The sequence below is a fragment of the Peromyscus californicus genome, unplaced genomic scaffold (assembly GCF_007827085.1).
Source record: "Peromyscus californicus insignis strain IS unplaced genomic scaffold, ASM782708v3 Scaffold_11__1_contigs__length_118956290, whole genome shotgun sequence".
Lineage (NCBI taxonomy): Eukaryota > Metazoa > Chordata > Mammalia > Rodentia > Cricetidae > Peromyscus > Peromyscus californicus.
Genome location: NW_026294402.1, coordinates 20,232,752 through 20,255,791, shown reverse-complemented (window position 1 = coordinate 20,255,791; position 23,040 = coordinate 20,232,752). Strand labels below are relative to the sequence as shown.

At 39.6% G+C, this 23,040-nt stretch overlaps 1 protein-coding gene across 5 annotated transcripts in view; it reads left to right on the top strand.

Annotated features, from left to right (window-relative positions):
- Dpy19l2 (dpy-19 like 2) overlaps positions 1–23,040 on the top strand; it is a 102,805-nt gene that overhangs the window by 2,750 nt on the left and 77,015 nt on the right. For 4 of the 5 annotated variants that reach the window (XM_052755002.1, XM_052754995.1, XM_052755015.1 and 1 more), the window contains exons 2-8: positions 2,304–2,328; positions 3,919–4,006; positions 5,448–5,585; positions 12,468–12,588; positions 14,895–14,988; positions 18,999–19,056; positions 21,187–21,278. In XM_052755002.1, the coding sequence (XP_052610962.1) occupies positions 2,304–2,328; positions 3,919–4,006; positions 5,448–5,585; positions 12,468–12,588; positions 14,895–14,988; positions 18,999–19,056; positions 21,187–21,278 (616 nt within the window). The remainder of the gene's footprint in view (positions 1–2,303; positions 2,329–3,918; positions 4,007–5,447; positions 5,586–12,467; positions 12,589–14,894; positions 14,989–18,998; positions 19,057–21,186; positions 21,279–23,040) is intronic. The other variant, XM_052755021.1, reaches the window with a different exon arrangement.

Here is a 23,040-nt window from a genome sequence, read left to right as displayed (position 1 = left end):
TCCACCTTGGGAAGTTGCTTGATCAGAGTGTGCTTTTGAGATTATATAGGTCGGTCGGTCGGTCGGAGTGTGTATTGTGGACTGGGGAGGGACTGAGAACGAAAGCGGGAAGAATATGGGAAAATTTTTAGTTGAACCAGGCTACAGTGGTCTAAATGATGGCAGCAGCAGCAGCAGCAGGGGTGGAGAGAAGAGACCCGTAGAGAAGGTAGTGGATGAGACTGAAGCAGAAGCAGAAAAGGCAGGAGGAGAATGAAGATAATTGCTCTGGGCGTTATCCACATCTGAGATGGCAAGGAGATTTCCAAGGCAGAGTAAAGATGTTTGTGGAAAACGTTTGAAGTTAATTTTCGGAGACAAGTGGGAAAGGAACACTGAGATGCGTCTAAGTACGTATATTTTGGGAAGTTGTGGCTGGTGGGGAGGAGAGACAGGTTCAGTTTTTGAGGATCTTTGGAAAATAGATGGATCGATCACATATTTGGCCTTTTGTGTGAGTGTGTGGTGTGTGTGTGTGTGTGTGTGTGTGTGTGTGTGTGTGTGTGTGTGTATGGTGCTCACATGTGAGTATGGGGTATGCACTCTACTGCACACACTTACAAAACCCAGAGCAGGACTTGGGCTGTCTTTTTCTATCACTCTCTACCTTACTTGCTTGAGACAGGTCCTCCCACTGAAACAGAAGGTCACCATTTAGTCTAGGCTGGCTGGCCAGTGAGCTCTAAGGAACTCTTGTCATCACCCCCTAATCTTGGGTTACACAATATGTAGCCACACCTGGCTTTATCACACGGACCCTGGGGATTTGGCCTTAAGTCCTCACGCTTGCAGGGCAAGCTCTTCCCTCTTTTCATTTTGAAATGTCATTTTAAATATTTTCCATTATATATCACTAACAAGAAACCGGAAAAGAAGAAATAAATGTAGCTGAATTGGACAGTCTCTGTCACTGTCAAGTAAATTTTATCTCAGGAGTATTTTTTTTTTTCCTCAGTTGAAAGTAGAGGTTATAAGTTTTCATTTCAGAGTGGTGCAGAGAACATTTGCATTTGTTTTCTGTGAGGGACTGCATAGTGTCTACTGAATCATTGTTTTAATAACCTTTTGAAAACATAAAGAACATTTTAGCTTGAGCATAGTACAAAAACAGACCATGGGCCATAGTCTGCTCATCCTGATATAAGCAAGTCTGAGAAGAATTTAAGATGGCCCAGCATGGTGTTACATAGGCAATGAGGAACAGGGGTGGGAAATTCAACATGGAGATGTTATGTCTCTTCATTGTAATTCATAAATTACTTTGCATTTATTCTGTTAGCCAAGATGAATAGTTTTGAAAATTGTTTTAGAAGGTTAATGTTCGTGGCTTATGAGGTATCTTGCCAAGTGTACTTGGGGCAGCCATGGGCAATGCTTCCACAAAGTCTCTGTGGGACTCCTGCAGTAGTTGAGTGAGTTAGCTCCTCCATGCCAGCAAGGCCATGGGGAATTATCAAAATTCAACTTTCAAAACTTTGGATATGAGTGAAAGCTTACTGTGATAAAAGGGAATTCACTCAGGAAGAGCCGAAGGAAGAAGCGGGGATTTCGTGGCATTTAACTTGTTCCACCCCCTCCTCGCGTTCCCTGCTCCATGATGTCCTTGAAAACAGGGAATCTCCTGACCACTGTGTTTGGAGCTCTGCCAAAAGCTACATACCCAGAGCAGCATGGAACTGGACCTGTTCCTCATTCCCTGTTCGCCTCATGCATGGGGCTCAGCCTAGCCCTTGAGGGTGCCTAGATCCAGGTGCTCATTGGGAGCTGACAGATCATCAGGGCCTGAATAGTACAGCCTAGCTTGCAAATGCGTGGCTGAACAATGACTTTCTGCACTTAATTATCGCTGTGTTAACACTACAAAATTAGTGTTGTAGGCCGGACTCTGTGGGCCAGAAAGAAAGGATCTTACCTGGGCATAGTGTATGTACTTTAAAAACATTTTATATAAAGGAAAGAAAGAATAAGAAACAATAGAGAATCATACTGAACCATCACAAAAAGGTCAAGCCATCCACTCCATCACTCTTAAAAATGGACTAAGAGGGATATGTAAAGCTTCCAGGTCCTTCCCATGGACAGAGGGAGCATGGCTCAGTTTGTTTCACATCCTCCTGGGCTGTCTTCCTGGCTCAAGTAGGCAGAAGCAGCTGGTGTCCAGCTTAGTGAGCTCTTACTGTAGGCTTACATTTGAAGTGCTAAGTGCTTAAAGACATTTAATAACAAAGCAGTTTTTAATTATTTCTTTATTTTTTCTTTTTCAGCTGCCTTTGTGGGGATTTTGCACTGGTAAGATTTTTGTCTCAGCTTGAAATACATAGAAATACATGGGTTAGGTTTTGCCATTACTCTTTGTAAATAAAAAAACAAAACGTACCTGTGCCGCTTTACACCCATGTATAACTTTTGTACAAAGTACGTGTGCACAGCAGCGTTCACAGCGCAGATGCCCTGGGGGATAGTTAGAAATACTTGATGCATATAGATGTTTTGTCTGGATGTGTGCTTGTGCACCATGTGTGTCCTCATGGAGACCAGATGAGGGCGCCAGATTCCCTGGAGCTGGAGTTAGAAATGGCTGTGAGCTGCCATCTGAGTGCTGGGTTTTCTTAACTGCTGAGCCTTCTCTCAGCCCCACAAATTAATTTTTTTTTTTTTTTTTTTTTTTTTTTGCTTTACCAACAACTCACCACTCTATTTCTTTAACTATCTCCCACCCCCACATGGCTTTTCAGTTTACCTCACCTAACGCCTTCATTTTCCTGTAATACCTGCATGTTATTGTTGACGTAAGTTCAGAGCTAAAGTTTCAGGGATGCTTGCAAGCTAAAAGTCAGAAAAGAAGATGAAGTTTACTTTCTTTCTGAACTGGATGTGGTGTGCACACCTGTAATCCCAGCACTTAAGAGGCCCAGGTGGAAGGATTTGGAGTTTGAGGCTAGCGAGGCCTGCATAGAGAGACCCTGCCTCAAGAAAAACAAGTCTTTCCTCAGTGGGATGGCAGAAATGTTTTGAGCAGGCCAATGTGCATTCCCTGGCCCTCTCTTTTTATGAAAAGGTTTTTTTTTTTAATCATGTGTAAAAAACCCCAACAATTTCATCTGTAGTATTTTTATTTCTACCTGAGCTCAGATTTTGTAGATGTAGGAAGGTTTCCTGGCCAGAGTTTCTTTGCCATCCCATCTGCGTAGCAATTTTGATGTGAACACGAAGGCTGGACCACTGCTGGTTTTCTGGCATATGACCTGTATGTAAATCCAGGGGAGAAACTATGTTGCTGTATGGACTTTGGTTTTTAATTTTGTTGGGAAGTGTTTTATAAACTGGAAAACGCGTTCTCTGGCTATGACTAATCTGCCACAGACACTCTTTTGCCACTGGCAATAGCCACTGAGTTTCACTGCTATGTACCTTCAAGTACAGTCCTGCGGTGGACTTTAAAGGTCATTCATTCTTTGTATGGGCTTATACTTTTTAAAATTACTTTGTTTAAAAGTCATTTTATTTAAATTATACTCAAAGTGCTTTTCAGTGGTTACAAAAGTATTTTCCAACCCTTTGAATAATTCCTGCAACATGAGAAAACACAGCCCTTCCTGTGTTCTTAAGAAGCTTGGCGTGGAAGAGCGGAGGGTGCCGTAGGGATTTTAGGTATGCATGTACATGGAAGAGTGGAGTGAAGCAATTTGGAGTGCGTGCGATGATGAATGATGATGAATAATAAATGCTCAGGAATATACAAGTTCATCAGTAAATTGTAAAATGATCTCAACATTTATTATAAAACTTGTTTTCATTTTATGGCTTTCTGAGTTTTGAGACTTTTCAGTGCTGGTTTTGAAGCCCATTCTCATTTTAACATGTTTCTCTCCCCTCTAGGATACATTTAATAACACTTTTTGAAAATGACCGTCATTTTTCTCACCTCTCATCTCTGGAACGGGAGATGACTTTTCGCACGGAAATGGTTCGGTTCTTTCTTTTTAATCTGAGTTTTAAGGATAGTGGGGCAGTAAGGTAGAAATTCGTCAGGAACTGAAGTGGATTTTGGGTGAATCACATTGTCTTTACGCCCTTCCTGTGGGAGTCGGTTAGTACACTACAGACGTCGCCACCGCCTTCCATTTCCTCCAATAACCAAACCTCTTGAAGCTCTTACATTCGGGGACTTAGTATATCATTAATGTTTGTGTGGCTCTTGAGTGCCTCAAAGGTAATATTCCCAAGGGCAGCATATAAACCACTGTTAAGTAAGAACAGAGCTGTGGCAGGCCTTTTGGGGCAGACACTGGATGCAGACAGCCGTCCTGTGCTTATTTCTGTGAGGACTGGAGAGCTGTCTCTGATTCTCAGTCATCTACCTGTTAGATAGAAATCATATCAGACACATGGGGCTATGGTGAAAATCAAGGGGGGGGGTAAATGGATGGAAGCACACATTATAGCATCTGGCATAAAACAATAGCTTATTCCTAACAAAAACCATTTTATATTATTTCCTTATACGTAGACATTGGCATATTAGGTATTGTTTAGTAGTTGTACTGCTCTGTTACCTTCATAAGCTGAGGGGAAAATCTAAATTGTGTAGAAATGGCCAGTTAGGAGCCAGCTAGACTTTAGGAGCCCCTGGTATTGTTCAACACACCAACACTAAAGTGAAGCAGGAATGAATGTGGAATTTCAATTATTTTGAAATTTTTTTTTAAAGAACTGGATACTTGCTTTATTCTTAAAAAACTTGTGGCACTTTTTATTTATTATTTATTTATGTATTTGTTTGTTTGCTTGTTTTGGAAAACAACAAATTTATCATGAAAATAACATAAAACAGTATAGTCTCTAGAATCCTTGACTTTTAAGTTGAAATCCCCTTCCTGGTCTAGTGAGGCCATGTTCTCTGTGCTGGAATTCCCACACCAGGGTGATCTCTTTATGACACAGCATTTGTGAACAGGGGATCTGTTCAGGTACCAGCTGCAACTCTGAAGTAAGCTGGACCAATTGCCCAAGGCTGATGAGCGTATGTTACTAGTTAATAGATCGGACACTCTTTTCCAAATGCGGGATTGCACTTGGGCATGAAGACACTCCTGTTTTTGATAGAGTTTATTATATGCCAATCGCTAAGCATATGGGAAAACAGATTTAGTCAAGTTAAATCAGCGCTACGTACAACCACCCATCTAATCTGAATAATCTCAGACCTTTGGGATACTAGAATGGACACCTGAAGATACACACTTTTTAGTCAGAATATTAACAGCAAGGAGTCTTTAGGAGGTCTTCTTCATGACCTTTTTTTTTTTAAACAGAAGAAAGGTGACCTAAAAGAGTTGTTTTAAAAAAATATTCTATGAATAATTTAAGGTTTTATTGACATTGACTGTGTGTATCTTTCTTTAAAGGGACTTTATTATTCCTACTTCAAGACCATCATTGAAGCACCTTCATTTCTGGAGGGACTGTGGATGATCATGAATGACAGGTTAACTGAATATCCCCTGGTAATTAATACAGTGAAACGCTTCCATCTTTATCCAGAGGTAAGGAGTCTTTAGAATCAAATAATACTAGCAGACTATTCTCAAATAAAAGTGGTAAACATCAGGACGTCAGAGGAAAACAAGAGGCTTGTTGTTTTAGATTTGTTAACTGTGGATGCTTTTAAGATTACATCATAACGTGTTCCTCTCTTAAAATTCAGCTGTAAAGTGCACTCCCATGATTCAGAGAAATAATCTTAGCATAGGAATAATAACTCAGGCAGCAGATAGAACAACTGGGACCAGGGCTCTGCCTGAGGCAATTGTCTGGCTTTGAGGCCACGAGGATAGGCATGGAGACCATATGAGAGGGCAGTGAGGGTGACAGCAGATTAATGACCTTGGACTTGCACCATCAAAGTAAGAATTATTTGGCCGTGTGGCCAGAAATCCATGAATGTTCTTCAAATGTTTAGCTTTACAAAATATGGTTTTTAATGGGAGTCTAGAAATTTGAGAAACAACAGAAAACATTGGGAAGATCCATTTGTGAATTCTTTTTTATTGAAAATAAAATTTTATACCATGTATTCTGATCACTTGTTTCCCTTCCTCACCACCTCCTAGATCTTCCCACACCTTCTTTACCTCTCTCTTTGAAAAGCAAAACAATTGAACAAAAAGGAATAAAAAAAAGTGTCAAAGAAAGCACAAGAGACAAACACAAATAAAACCTACAGAAATACAAAGTTGGAAATTATTATACACAAGCAAGATGGTAGGACAAAAAAAAAAGCCAAACAAAGCCATATGAGACAAAAAGTATACAAGAATACCACTGAGTTTTGTGTTGGCCATCTACTTCTGGGCACATGGGCTTTACCTTTAAGGGTAGTTAATATCCCCATTGAGACTCAATTGTAGAAAACTAATTTCTCCTTTGCAAGTAGATGCCAACTAGAGACAGCTTCTTGGTTAGGGGTAGGAGCTGGTGTTCATTTCTTACCCTTGGCACCTGGGACACTGTCTGACTTAAATCTCTGCAGGTCCTGTCCAATTCAAGAGTTGTTGGCTAGTGCCAAGCTCTGCACAATATTGCTGCACCCTTAGGGCTACTGTGCCATGCAAGTCTGGGGTTGTTGGGTGGGCTTAAAGGGGTTTAGTGGGCAGTGAGCAGTGTCTTACCTGGGGTCACTAGAACCAGCCTAGCCTCCAGCAAAGCTGGTGGGGCTGTGGGAGCATAAGTATTTTCAAGTAAGCTTATAAAACAATGCTTTTTATGGTCTCTTTCAAACTTTCTTTTTTAATATTATTTTTTTTTTTATTTTACATACCAACCACAGTTTCCCCTCCTCCTCTCCTCCTGTTTCCTCCTCTATCTCCTCCCTATTTTCCCAGTCCACTCCTCAGAAAGGGTAAGGCACATCAAGTTGAGGCAGGACCAAGCTCCTCCCCCATGCATCAAGGCTGAGCGAGGCATTCCACCATAGGGAATAGGTTCCACAAACAAACTGAGCTACCCATATGCAGAGGGCCTTGGTGAGTCCCTTGCTGGCTCCCTAGCTGATGGTCTAGGCTCCGTGAGCTCCCAGGAGCTCAGGTCAGCTGTCTCTGTGGTTTCCCCGTCACGATCTTTCAAACATTCTTTGTACCATTTAGCTTACCTTCTCCCCTCTCGCACCATTACCTCCCTTCCCTCCCCTGTTAAAGTCCCCAGTCCTGGTTTTTCTTTTTTCTCCACATAGCACCTGTGTTCTACTCTCACCTTCGGAAGCTCCTTCTCCCTGCTTCCTACGTGGTCCCTTTTTACTTTCCCGGCTTCTGCAGTTACTCAATCTAAAGATTCAGAGCTAGGATCCACAATAAGAGAAAAAGTGGTATTTTCCAGTTCCATTCACTTACCTGAAAATTTAAATTCTCTTTATAGCTAAATAGATATCCACTGTGTGTATGTAATGTTTTCATTATCCATTCATCAGGTGAAGGACATTCAGGTATTTACATTTCCTGGCTGCTGTGAATAGAGAGACGAAGAACATGGCCGGGCAAAAAGATTCTGTAGTAGGAGATCAAATATTTAGGTTATATGCCAAGACAGGTTGAGTCATATAGTAGATCTACTTTTAGTTTTTTTGAGAGCTCTCCACGATGATCTCTCTAGTGGCTGCACCAGTTTGCAGCCCAGCCAAAACGGAATGAGGGTTTGCCTTTCCCCACATCCCCACCAGACTTGGTTATTGTTTCCTTGATCTTAGCCATCCTGACTGGGATAAGGTGAAATCTCAAGGTAGTTTTAGTTTGCACTTCTTTGACTGCTAAGGATGTTGAATATTTTAAATGCTATTTCTTAGCTATTTTTCTTCTCTTTTGAGAAATCCATGTTCATATCAATTGTCCATTTTTTAATTGGGTCATTGGTGTTCCTGATTCTTAGTTCTTTGAGTTATTTGTATATTTTGAACATTAATCTTCGATTGGATGAACAGCTGCAAAGATATTCTTTCCCATTCTGTGAACTTTTCTTTATTTGATTGCAAAGTAAACTAAGTACTGAAGGATTTTCAGTTTTTCGAGGTCTCATTTGTCAGTTTTTGGTCTTAATCCTGAGTGAATGGAGTCCTTTCGTTCACTTATATTCTGTAGGGTTCTGTCTATGTTTTCTTAACCAGTTTCAGCTTTCAGGTTTCACATTTGGTCTTTAGTCCATTAGGAGTTGATTTTTTTTTGTGCAGGATGTTAGATATTGGCCTAATTTTACTCTTCAAAATATAGAGAGGCACTTGTCTCAACATCATTTGTTGAAGATGCTATTTTGGTTATGTTAGTGAACCTTTATGGATGTAACTTCTGACGTTACGAGGAGGGAATGACACAATGTAGGGAAAAGGGGCTAGCTAAAGAAATCCACCCTGACCCTGGAGCCTAGAATTAGGGAAGGGTGGCTCAAATAAGGCCAGTGAGAGAAACACAGTTTAGCTCAGATCAGAGCCATCTCTGCCCCTGTCCAACTGACTTGTGAAACCAACCAATCACAGAGCAGGACAGCAGAATCCTGGCCCTAGGGCCCAGGAAAGGGAAAGAAACACAGCCTGTGTTTGGGACCTGAGCCAGAGAAATGAACACTTTATCCCCAAACCCAGAACCCAGGAAATATGGGACCTGAGCCAGAGAAATGAACCAAGGAAACATGCCCTGACTCTGAAACCAATACCAAACAAACACTCTTGGCCCCTAGAATCAGGGTCAGTGAATGAAATGTGCCCTGGCCTTAAAGGTAGTGTGAAAAAGCCACTAAGTAAGGCCAGTGAGAGAAACACAGTTTAGCTCAGATCAGAGCCATCTCTGCCCCTGTCCAACTGACTTGTGAAACCAACCAATCACAGAGCAGGACAGCAGAATCCTGGCCCTAGGTTCCAGGACCAAGGAAAGAAACACAGCCTGTATTTGGGACCTGAGCCAGAGAAATGAAGTTCAACCACAAACTTACAGGTGATAGGGTAGGGAAAATCTGTAGGTCACTAAAAGTTAAAACTGTCACTATTTTCCTCCACTGCCAGTTTCCTGACAAGGCTTGGGAGGGGAGAAGTACTGATAGCTAGTCAATCTGCATCACAACTTGAAGCACCTGGTGAGAGGAAACCTCTTTGATCTAAGAGGTTGCTCTGGGGTGGTGAGAAAGAGGGGAAGACCTGAACTTAATCTGCACAAGAAACAAAGCTATGCATCTAGGGGATAGGCACTTGGTCTGGGAGACAGGTTGTCTCCAAAAGGACTTTTTACCTTAGTTCAGGAGGCTACAGGTGTCTAGCAGGTGGTCTAGTAGCTGTCTGTTCCTTGCTTGTTTTTTAAGTCTTTGTTTGGGGTTGACCCTATCTTAGGAAGTAGCTTAGGGATGATATTTGCAAAAGGCAGATACCCAAAACAAATGCTAAGAGGAGCTGGGAGCTCAGAGGCAGAAGGCTCTGTCTACATGACTTTATCCAAGTACTTTGAAACAGAGGTTCACACACACATACACATTTTAGGAGAATTATGAGCACAAGGAATTCATAGCAGGGCATAAATGAATATTAAGCTCCGTAACACCAAATAGTCTTTGCTAAATGGCTTCCCACTCGAATGACCCTTGGTCTGGTCAAGGTATAGCTTATAATATACAGCTGGATTTCTATTTCATAGTCCTGTGGCTTGCCACACACCCTTAGGATTATCATGTCATTCTGGTAGTTGATGTGGTTTTTAGGCATCATAACTGGGTAAGAATATTGGTTGCCTCCTTCTGTTGGAAGCCTTCATGGTGCTTTCTTGAGGGCTTTTGAATTTTGTCAGTGGCTTCTTATGTATCCAATGAGATGTTATGTGATTTCTGATCTCAAGTTCATTGATGCAATGGATTCAATTTATCAGAATTGATATCACCAAGTGAACTGAGTGGGTTTAAAAAAAAGTGCACAAGGTTGGTAGTGTGGGAGTGGTGGTGAAGAAAGGGGAAGAACTGGATGAGAACGAATGGGAGGTGGATCTGCTCAAAACAAATTATATATATGTATGGAATTCTAAGAAGATAAAAGTAACAAACCAGAATCTTTATGGAATCCTATGTTCATATCCAAAATTGTCTTATTTTATTCATCTGTTTTTGTTGTGTTGGTCTTCATTCAGATGTTTATTCATACTTCTTTTGAATTATTTGTACAAATTTATAACTGATATTTTGTGTTTATTGTACTGTGTGTCTTCTAAATTGTTTCTCTCAGAGAAAATTACTACAGGAATACTGTATTGGGTCTTTGTGTTGTGTTTTTACAGTGGAACTTGGGCATCTGGGGCTAGGCCATTGCCTGGGTCTTTTGGTAAGGAGATCTGTGCTGCCGTTGTTAAGTGGGCATTTGGATCCTTTTTTACTACTGGCCAACTTGAAAGATTTGAATCTTCTGTTTTTGTGCTTGTGATTCAGTCTGGGAGCCACTCAGTGGTAATGTGCTATTGGGGTATAAGATGTCATTCTTGCTCAGCTGAGGCAAGATGCAGCTCTGGAAACATGAAGGGACTTTTTATTGAGCTAGAAGGCTTTCCCTGAAGTTCCTCAGAAATTGAGGTTAGAGTACCAGAGAGAGACAAAAGTGAGAGTTTTCAGGATGGTGTACAGGCATTTAACATAGGTCTCCAGCTGACAGTCTTAGAGTCCTAATGGGTAGGGGAAGAAGAAGGCTCCCCTGGAGTGCACCAGCGACTCAGGGCTTAAGATCATGGGGACCTGAGGTCACTATAGAGAGGGTCCAGAAGTGCTAATTGTGGAACACATGCATGGCTTAGTCCACAGATACTGTGACAGTGGGCATTTGGGGTTACAGGAGGGGAGATGCTATCTGTGAGATGTATGTATGTCTTAGTTAACAGCTTAGGTTTGTATGGGGGAGGGTGGTTCTACCTGTGAAACACACACATGGACTTGCTACAAAGATCCTCATGTCTTTATTGACTATTAACTGTATTTTCAGTTTCCTCCTTGATGGTTTAAAAGTCATTGTGAGAACATGATAAACTGCTTGTTAAAACATGATGTCATTGCCAAGACCTGAAGCTGGGTGTTTGTTCTGAGTTGTATTTCCATCTTGAGATGATGAAAAATGGGGAAAGCCTCAATTAACTGATAACTACAGAGTATCACAGTTTTGTATGTTCATGCTTTTTGTGTTTACACTGTCAGTATGTAATCTGTGTGTTAAAAATATAAATCTAGAACTATTTTTTGAGGTTAAATACATTCCATATTTATTCTATGCCAGCCTTACACAGACGTCCTCTCACTCCTTTCATAAAAAATGATTACTATTAAGTTAAATTGAAAGATGAGCTGATGTTCTGAGGCTGAAAGATCACTTTCGAACTTTGAAATTATAATATGCAGAGTTAATTATGTATAAGTGTATATCTCTGTGTGTGGGTTTATGCATGTGTGAGTTCAACTGCCCACAGAGTTCAAGAGGGGGCATTGGACCCCCTGTAGCTGGAATTAGAAGTGATTGTTAGTTACCCACCCTGGGTACTGGGAAGGGAACTATAGTCCTCTGTAAACGCAATATGTTTTCTTAACCACTGAGCTATCTCTCCAGCCCCAGAGACAGAATTTGAGTTCAATTTTGACTCCAAAGCTATGCTTTCCTTACTATGTCAAAGTTTATACCAAGAGAAATATAATTCTAGATTTAGCATATACATATAATGTGGTACTTTATTTTGTATAGGCATGACAAAGTCACAAGAATACCAATGAAACTTTTAACAGTATGCCATATTTTTAAAAGACAAAATTATGAATCTACAGGCTGGACTGAGAAAGAACATTATGAAGTTGCTCAGTGATGTATGTCATTGAGTAAGTGCAGCTTCATGCTGTCAATGCCAGAGAGGTGACCAGGGTGACTTCAAATGTTAAGTGTCAGTTCTATGTGCTTCTTTTTTCAAATTCTTTTTTTCCCTTTCTACCAAGTATTCTCATATCTTTGATTTAAAATCCACCAAGTTAAAAAATCCCAGGTATAAACATTTTATTTTATTTTATTTCTGTTTTTATTTCCCTCTCTTGCTTCTGAACTTTCAAAAGTAGGTTTTCTGTTGAAAAGAACTGGCTGCCTCAGTCTTGTCACTGGTCAAGTTTTTAATGTGCCCTGGAGCTCTTACTCCATTGCATTGCAGTTTCTAAAATGACGTGTTTTAATAATAAAGAAATTTAGATTATACTCTTATATTTGGCTGTATGGTTATATTGCTATAATTAAATTGACTAATCTATGTAAATGTTACTAATATATAATTTCACACTATTTCTCAAATAAGTTTGCTTAGGTTTATAACATTAAGGCAAACATCATAGAATGGTATTTTAGAAAAGCTCTCTTTATGATCAGAATATGTTTTCTTCTATCTTCTCTTTTGTAGGTAGTCATAGCCTACTGGTATCGCACAGTCGTGGGCATAATGAATTTATTTGGGTTGGAAACTAAGACCTGCTGGAATGTCACCAGAATAGAACCTCTTAAAGAAATCCAGAGCTGTGAAGGCATGTGTCCTCCTCTACGCTGCTGTGTGCTCACTGGTGTTTCCATAGACATCTGATGTTGTGACACACTTTATTATAAACTGTGATCAATTTTATTTAAGACAGTAGAGAACTGATTCGTCTCAGTAAATATTTTACACCTTAGTTATATTTTGAGAAGACTACATGCTTAACAATTTGAGTATAAACTGGAAATTTAACTCCCAACATCAGGTACTTTTGAGTAAAAATCCATTTCAGAATGAGATGGTACAAAGAATATTTGTGGTAACATTAGTGCATTCATTTGGGGGGCAAAGTGCCAAATATATACTTGCAGTAGTTATGGATTAGTTGATGTTAATAATCAGCTATTATAAATATTGCTTTATCTTTGTTCACACTACAAGAGGAATTATAATGAAACTCTCCCTGAATATCTTTTTTTTTTCTTGGTTTTTTAAAGACAGGATTTCTCCATGTAACTTTGGAGCCTGTCCTGGAACTCACTCTGTAGACCAGGCTGGCCTCGAACTCACAGAGATCTGCCTGCCTCTGCCTCCGGAGTGCTGGGATTAAAAGCGTGTGTCACCAGCCACCACCACCTGGCCCCGAATATCTTCTATATTGGTATCTTTGCCCAAAACAAATAAACAAACAAACAAAGACACAGCAAAACTCTGTTGGAATTATGTAATAGTTTCCCACTTGCCCATGAGACTCTGTCCATAGCCACATAGAAACATGTATCTAACACATAAGTGTTTTAAATGTCTTCATACATGACTATTTTTCTACAATATTGCTGCTTGCTACATTTATTTAACTCTTGGAATATGAAAAAATTTGAATTTCCCATACTTTTTTTTATTGATTCCCTTAAAAATCTAAAGTGATACTGGGGAAGTGGCTTAAGGAGTGAACTTTGTGATTTTTGCAACATATAGCAATGAGGACTACGGCTCATCAAACTAAATTAGACTTTGTAGTGAGTCCATCATCAAGCTTTGTAGTGTGTCCATCATCAGCTTTTCTGAGGGTAAAAGGCATCACCTTGAACATGTGTGATATAAAGTTCTCAATCAGCAACAGACTAGTGTTTGGTACTTGAAGAGCTGGGAGACATGGGTCTTAAACTGGGAGAGCTTATACTATCATCAAGGCTGTTAGCAGTTATCGCCTACTACAAATGTCCAGATGCTGGGAGTGTCATCAAGGGCAGACCGCACTGGACCACTTGCTGGCTGGGGATTCGCATCTTACGTACTGCAGAGCCATAAGGGATCTGCATACTGAAGCGTCATTGCAGCTTCATTGAAGCACATCTGTAAGGGTAGAGGCGGGTTCCATGTGATCAGGTAGATGGCTGATATGCTCTCAGTCAGTTTGAAAAAAGTGTCTGGATTTCGGAAGTAAAACATTTGGGTGAGAAGAAGGAGAGTGAAGAATCCTATAACTGGCTTCTAGTTTGAGTCTTTGGACTGACAGGAGATTGAAAAGTAGCTCGCATGGGTGTTGTTTCAGTGCATGTATTAGCTCAAGGTAGCTGAAAGACCCGGAACTGGAAATAATCAAGCGAGAAGCAAAAAGTTCCAGTCCAAACATAGACTTGAGACCAGCTGTGCATGGATGGTAACTGGCAGTAGAGAGAGCATGTGAGAGAGGCCATGTGGTCTTGGGATGAAAGGGTTAATGAACCAGAGCCAGCAGGGTTCTGCCTCCCAGCAGGCACAGCATCATAACTTTGCAAGTTACCATGGTTTTTAATGCTGCTTTCCCAAACATGACAATCCTTCATACCAGCTAATCTCAAATTTCTGCCTGAGAATCGTGTGAAATATTGACTCTAAAGCACTCAGGAAGTTGTGTACACATGATCACAACCATATAGATCAGATAAGTTAATGTTCTGTCTACATCGTAACAGATGAGGTGACTGGATCATATCACAGAGACTAAGGCTTTTCCCCGAGATTAGGGACTGTGTGTCACTCACCGGAGAGCCTAGAAAAGATAAAATATGCAGCAGCTCTACAGAAAGTCCCAGACACTGAGCTCCAACATACCATCACATTATAGAAACATGCCACTAGGGGGCAGTGTAAATGTAGCCAAATGTATGTTGTAGGGGTTGGGGCTGTGTGAGAGGCCCTGGCTTTGGTCCCCAGGACAGCAAACGAAACATCCTCTGTGGCAGTAAAGATGATTCTAACATTAAAGACTGATCGTGAAAGCAAATACTTTCAGCAAACTTATGAGTTTTTGATTATAAAGCACAGAAATAATTTTGCTTATTAAATACTGACTAGTCTGTGTCGTTTTTAAAGGATTGGGAGACCCTGCTTGCTTTTACGTTGGTGTAATTTTTATGTTGAATGGACTAATGATGGGATTGTTCTTCATCTATGGTACATACCTGAGGTAAGACTAGTAAAGACTAGTAAAGACTGGTAAAAACTGGTAAAGACTACTAAAGTGAGCAAGCCTATAAAGAATGGTTGATCCTTACTGACTAAATGAAAAGGAAGCAGATGACACCAACTGACTGGTTCTAGGAACTTTTATAGAAATGATTTTCCCTAACCAATACCATGCAAACAGAAAGCGAACCTCCACTAAAGACACCTTACAGGCCTCTGTTTTATCCTCTTGAAGATTTTTGAAAACTAAGATTTATTAACAAAAATGTTTAATGAAGATGCCTCTAGTTCATGTGTAAGTTATGACAACATTACATAGCAGAATGTTGTTTCTAATTTTATTCTTTTCGATGTGAGATTTTAAAAGTTATCAAACATTTTTATATCATTTGTGGAAGACACATTCATTAGCCAGTCTTTCATGATAATAGTATTACAATTTTGTTTGGAGTGTAAATGTGCCTAGTCTCAGGCCATGAAATTAATTATTACTATCATATATTTTTCCCCTGCTTTCAATTGCTCCTTAGGAGAGCCAATTGAGTTAGCTTTTCTCATTGAAATTTAAGGCAAAGTCAACCATGGTTCTATCTAGGAACATTTTGTCACAAACTACAGGCTCAGCTGCCCTTTCTCTATTTCTTCTTGTTTTTACTTGAATGTGCTGTCTGGAGTTATCTTGTGAATTGGGTATGTGTGGGGGACCGTAGAGAGAGCAGCTATACCTGGTTCTACCCAGTCTAGCAACCTTGCACTGATGGAATGGTACCAACAGAGAACTTGTTTTTCATTTTTGTTGATTGATACAATATATATCCATATTGCTTAACTACTTTGTCAGATTTATTTGTTTCTTTCAGTGAAATATATTCCCAAGCCATGAGCTTTGTTTTCAGTGGTTATTTTTGAATCACATAAAATTAGAAGTAAAAAAAAAAAATCTGGATTTAGGGTCTGGGGACAGTATCCCAGCAAGTGTCCTCCTCTATTGTGCTCTGCCTTATAATTTTAGATAAGACCTCTCACTGAACCTGGTGATCACTGATCAGATAGATGTTCTGGCCAGTGAGCACCCTTGATCCTCCTGCTTCTACCTCTCAGTGCTGTTTTGGTGCCTGTCCTAGATCTTGCTCTGTAGACCTGGCTGGCCTCGAACTCAGAGAGATCCACCTGGCTCTGCTTCCCGAGTGTTGGGATTAAAGATGTAGGCCACCACTGCCTGGCTGGAGATCAAAATTCCTGTCCTCAAGTGGTGCTTTGGGGATGACTGAATGTGGAACCATAAAATTAGATGTCTCTATATTTCCCTAAACAAAAACAACTTTAAATGCTCAAAGAAAAAACTTTAATATAATGCCATAAATCTTGAGGATTTCTGGTTCAGGAAAACACTAAAAGATACAGACATAAGCAAAGACCTTCTTAATAGAGTTCTAACAGCTCAGGAAATAATTGCTAGCATGTCTGGTCACTGCCATAAAGAAGCTGATCTAGTCTGATTTGGGAAGTTAAGCAGGGCTGGGCCTGGTTAATACATGGATGGGAGAAAATAATTGCAAGAATCAACAAATTGGATTGTATGAAATTGAAAAGCTTCTGCATGGAGAAGGAAATACTTTGCAGAATTAACACACAGACCACACAATGGGAGAAAAATTCAGGAAGTCTCAAAGTCTTAGATCATAGAGCTATTTGCAAATCCATCTTTATTATTGCACTAGTCACACTATCCAGAAATAGAAAACAGCCTAGTTACCTGTCAACAGATAAAATGATAAAGAAAATGTGGTAGATACACCCAGTAGAATATTTTGAGCCCTAAATAAATATGAAATCATGACATTTGCAGCAAAATGAACGTAAATGAAAATCATTAGGTTAAATAGAATAAGCCAGACTCAGGAAAAAAAAAAACATGTTTCATATGAGGAACCCAGATTTCAATAAAAGTATATGTGTGTATACATGTGTATGTGTGTGCATGAAGGTGTGCATGCTTGCTCATAGGTCATAAAACTAGAGAGGGAATCTTGAGAGGTGAAGAAGGCACTGAAGAGCTAGAAAGAGTGACAGAACACACTTGACAGAAAACCAGAAGGGGCTGGAGAGACGAGCACAAGTTAAGACCACCCGCTGCCCTCGCAGAGATCCCAGCTTCAGTTTCCAGCACTCACACTGGGCAGCCCACAAGCACTGTCACTCCAGTGCCGTCTTCTGGCCTCCGCAGGCACCGGCATACGTGTAGTGCACATACAGACAAGCGGAAGTGGGAACTGGCTAGGAAAGGAAAGAGGACCAATGGAGGGGGAGAGAGGTTAGGAGCAGAGAGGAGGGGAGAGCACAGCTTAATAAACTCAGTGGTTTTTATGCTAACCTAAATAAAATTCAGAAGTAGAAAAGGAAGTGTGGGACATATGTACAGTGGGCTTTATTCAGCTGTAAATAAAAGTGAAATTGTTTCACCTTCAAGAAAATGTATGGACCTGGAGAGTATCCTAGTTAAGTGAAATAAACCAATAAAGATTGATACCATGTTTTCTTTTATGTGTAGATTTAATATAGACTTTAAAAATATAGGCTGAGTCATGAAATTAGAAGGAATACTATTTTCGGGAGACAAGGGACTAATGGACGTGGAAGTGGGGAACAGGAGTAAGTAAGGGGTGGGGTGGTTCAGTGGTTAAGAGCAGTTGGTGTCCTTGCAGACGATCAGTGTTCAGATTCTAGCATCCACACGGCTGGTTGCAGCCATCTGTAATCCCAGTTCTAAAGGGTATGACACCCTCCTCTGGCCTCCTTGGCCACCAGGCATGCATGTTTATGGTGTACATATATACATATATGCAGGAAAACACTCATATACATAAAAGTAAAAAATGGATAAATGTAATGAGGAAAAAGAAAACATGCATAGTGTGATTTTTGAATCTAGATTTTTATAGAGATATAATAGTTTGTATGTGTTAGAAATTAACTATATGTATTTTATATATGATATATATGTGTGTATATAAGATAGGAAAGCAGAAGGCAGACCAAAAAGAATGCAAAGTGGAAAAGGAACAAAAGAATATAATGGGCTGAATATGTACAAAATAAAATTACATATATATGATATGTATCATATATGATGTCATATATATGGTATATATATAAATATATCATAATGAAACCATTATGTTGTATGCTAACTAAAACATTTCTAAAATAAAGACAAAATGAGTTGGCGTGCTTTCCCTTCTGATCAATGTAAGGCATCTCACAATGCCTTATGACATCCTTTCACACTCACACACCTCTTCCGTAGTTCATTGTCTTGTTACCTGTACACAGTGGTCAGGGCTATTACCACAGCTCGCTGCTTTCATTTTTATTTTTTCATCTCATTCCCCCAATATTTATTGTGTCCCATGCTGAGGAAACAGTGATGAGTGAGCACATATAGACTCTGCCGGCTCGGTGTTTATAACACAGAGGCTTGGGATACAAGACAAGAAACACTACACAACACGGGTCTGAACGTCTGTGATGATTATTAGGCACCATAGGTCTGATGTGTAGAGTCTACAGCGTGGCTCCCGTCAGAGTATTTGCAGTCTGTCCACCAGTTAGGAGTTACTGCCAAGTGAAACTGTTAAAGTCTTTGACTGTAATCCCTCAGTCACTTAAGCCTAATTTCAAAAGACAAAACTTGACCCATTTACATTATTGACGGAATACCATACAGACCAAAGTGCTGGGCTGTGCATTTAAAATTATTTTATGCCCATGGTTTATTTAGAAAACATTTTGATGTAATTATAAAATTGAGACTGTATTCTATGTACACTTTTTGTCTTTATACAGTCAGGATCTGGGAAACTACATAGGCATTTGGGAAATATTTGTGGTCTTATGGCTTAGTTATTCAAATCTTAAGCATAGAAAATTACAGTTTTTAATTCTGGGATAATTTTGTGGGAAGAACCTGTGTGTTGCATGCTCTGACTGTGTACTTTATTCTTTTTACAGTGGGAGTCAGTTAGGAGGTCTGATTACAGTAGTGTGCTACTTTTTCAATCATGGAGAGGTTTGTGTTCTATTCAACCTTTTTAAAACATAGAGTGGCTTGTATGAACAAGTAAATATAACCACTAACTATGATGGTTACATTGTGTTGTGACTGTGTAATCCTAAAGCACTTTCTTGTATGCTAATTATATTAATCTAAAATCGTAAATCAGTAAAATTTAAAATATGTGATCTATCAACCTGTTGGTGCTTATTTACATACATAATGTTTTGTAGATAAATGACAGCATTGTACTCCCTCAATCAGGCACTTCATGCATGTCATTAATTGACTATTAAGCCTCTGGTGGCCGGATGTTATCTTCATCACGCAGGTTATGAAACTGAAATTTAGAGAATTACATTACTTAACCAAGATTGCATGGTGAAGCTGGACTTCCTGTTCTGTGTTTGTCTGGCTTTAAAACCTCACTTTCCTCTCTTTCTGAAATATATATCTACCCCTTTCTTCTTTTGACTTTTTCAGACAAGGGTCTCACTGTGTCTCTTAGGCTGGCTTCAAAACTTCTGATTCTCCTGCCTCAGCCTCCTAAGTGCTAGAATTATATTGCTTGTACACCATATCCGGCTTTGAAAGTTTTTTTTTTTTAATGGCAAGAACATTTAAGACATCTACCCTCTTAACCATTTTTTTTGATTCTACAATACAGTATTTTTAAAGATTTATTGTGCGAGTATGTGCACGTCGATATGTATGTGTGTATGTGCATGCATGTGTGTGTGCATTGCTGTGGTTGTGCTTGTGGAGTCCAGAGAGGGTGTCTTATCTCTTGGAGCTGGAGTTACAGGCAGTTGTGAGCCACCATGTGGATACTAGGAATTGAACACCCATCCTCTTGCCCTCAGATCTATCTGTTCAGCCCCTAAATTTAACAAAACGTTGTGGGTCAGATCTCCAGAACTTGCCCATCTCACATAACTGAGTCATTGCTCTTCCCAAAGGTTACAGTGGTGCTGGCCCAACAGCAGATAGGCAGTTTACTCAGTAGCTGCCCCCCCCCACTCCTTCGCTGCTTCTACTGAGTTATTCTTCCTTTTCTGTAAGTCATCCCAACAGACATAGTCGGGCTAAAAGGCGCTCCTAAAAACGGTTTACAATATGATGGATTCATTGAGAGTGTGCTCCATGTTCTAGATTATGCATTAGATGTTGAATGTGTGGTAAGAAGAGAGAATCTATTAATGTTTGAAATCAAATGTGCTATGTAGTGGCCCAGGTTACATGCGGCACATGTCTTTATCTTCTGTTATAGTGGGCCAAATTAAAAATCAGTTAGCTACAGGAAGAAACAAAGTCACACACAAAATGCTTTAAATATATGACATTCAATGAAAACAAATGCCTTATCATTCATCAATCTGTTGGCACAAAAGAAAAGATTTTATTTGAGTGTGCAAGCTTTGGTGGACTGAGTTGGAGTTTGGAATAAAACCAGTTACTCTTTTCAAGGTTTACAAGTTTGGTTTCTTACACAAATTATAACTTTTTGAGGTTCTTAATAAAGCAATCAAACTCTTACCAGGTGATAAAAACTTACATTCTTTCTGTAAGTTTAGGGTTTCTGATAGAAAAATTTGTACAGTGAATGTTGATCCGTATGTCTTAAGATAGTCTAAAGATGTATATTCAATTTTAGGATTTTCACTGTGTTCATTACTAGCAATTCTTAGTACTTTCAATTGCCTTTAAAAACTTAGCTCACGTAGAGTGTATTTGATTAACTCAGAGTCATTCTTGACGGCTGATTATGTCTATCTATACTAATTGGAACTTCCTGTGTATAGTATCTCAAAGCCCCACATGCCAGGCTCAGGCTGTGGTGTGCTCTGAGCCTGTAGTCCTCACAGCACCTATTCCTGGGTATTTGTTGGCCCTGTGGCTAAGTTGTGTATGATTTGATATAGTTTTTACGTGTTTCTGACCTCAGTTCATAGTGAGAATTCATGAGAATCTCATGAGAATTCATGAGAGAGAACGTCAAAGGACTGGAAGCTGTCCCAGACAGTGAGAAATAGGATCTAATGAGTCTAGTATTAAAATTCTAAAAATAAGCCAATCCCTGAGTTTTAAGTGAGGAACATTCACTGTAACAGAGAATAATGCAAACTGTATGTTTTATGGATCCAGGCCACCCGTGTGATGTGGACACCACCTCTCCGGGAAAGCTTTTCATATCCATTCCTTGTACTTCAGATGTATGTTTTAACTACTATCCTCAGGTAATTTCAGTCATAAAACAAAGCTAAATAAATTGTTATTTTTCTTAAGATTTGCTTTAACCTAAGTCATAATTACCAAATTTAAACTATGTTTTACAGCTATTTAAAAAATGAATTGAGTAATAAGATAATCATAACAAATTTATCAACTTTTTCTAACATTGAAAATGTTAGCCTACAGGTTCTAAATAATAATTTTATGGTTTTTAAAGAAATATTTATTTAGTTTTCTTCTGTGTGAATAAGTATTTTGCCTACATGTGTGCACTTTCACTGTATACATTCCTGGTGCCCACAGAGGCCAGAAGAGCATGTCAGATCCCCTGGACATAGAGCTACAGATGGGTGTGAGTCATCATGTGAGTGCTGGGAGTTGAACCTTGGTCCTCTGCAAAAGCCACGTGCCCAGCCCCATTCAAAGGTTTTTGAGAAACAAGTACTAAATTCCTCAAAGCTAACGTACTCCAGCTCATTGTTCTCTAAACTGTGTCTTTGAAAGAAGATTAATATAGTGCCATGAAAATGGGCTCCCATGTATGAATAGATTTGGGAAGTTGTAAACTTTATAGTCCCAAAGAGTACACACACACACATACACACACACACACACACACACACACACACACACACACACACACACACATATGCATGTACACTCACACACATATAAGAATGTTGTACATATATGTAATACATATAATCAATTTCTGAATGATGTTTCTAATAATTCAGCTAGTTTCAAATTGTCTTGAATACGCTCTTGTGTGAATTAAGTTTTAAGTATTTTAGAAATGTAAGAGGTCTGAGAAAAACAAAGAGCAGAATACTATAAATAACTTGGCTATATGAATAGATTCATAGAATGTTAGTGAATGAAATGTCCTCTAAACTCTCAGGGAATAACCATAGGCAGTTTACTAAGCTCTGGGAGGTTACCTTTATGACAATCCTTACTTCCTTTCCCTCCTCTTCTCCTTTTTTTTCTAAAATTGTGCATCATGTATTTAAAAGTACCCATAGAGGCAGGAATTATGCCAAACTTAAATCTTTAGCCACAGACTACTTAGCACACACCCAAGTAACTGATTAAAGCACGCATTTGGTAGCCAACTGAATAAAGGTAGAGTGAGCATCCTAAGCTCACTGCAGATCTTGAGAACAGGCTGCCTCCTGGTGTGTGAGCAATTAGTGGTTGAATATGACTTTGGGAATCTGCTCCCAGTTCAGGTTTCAATATTTATTCCTTACATTGTGAGCTTAGAAAAATTATAGAGAAAGATGCTGCCCTTTCTCTTCCATGATGTTTGTTCATTTGCTAATCGAGGGGCAGGAGGAGTCATTCAGTGAAGTGTGCTCGTCAGGACATTTAAGATCATGACCTTGAAGGCATGCACTGTATTTAATTAAAGCCAATTTTGTCTGAATAAATTCAAGATTATCAAATGCTCAGGCAGTCTTTGTGCTTTGCTTGGGACCTGGGGCTTGAAAATAAGGATCCCTCCCACCTCAGATTGTGCAAAACGTGAGACTGCAACCACAGAGATGGTTTGTTCTTCACACAAATGTTTGCATTAGTTTTTCATATTCCCAGAGACGTTACATTTTTTTTTTTGGTGAAAGATTTTGGTTCCCAAAGTCATCCTGTTGCAGAACACACAATGTGAATGCCGACTGCAGCAGCTGGACTGTTCTTAGCTGTGCTGTCTTAAGAGCTCACCGGGAATGTGCTTCTTCCTCACTATTTTCTGAATCACGTGAGTGA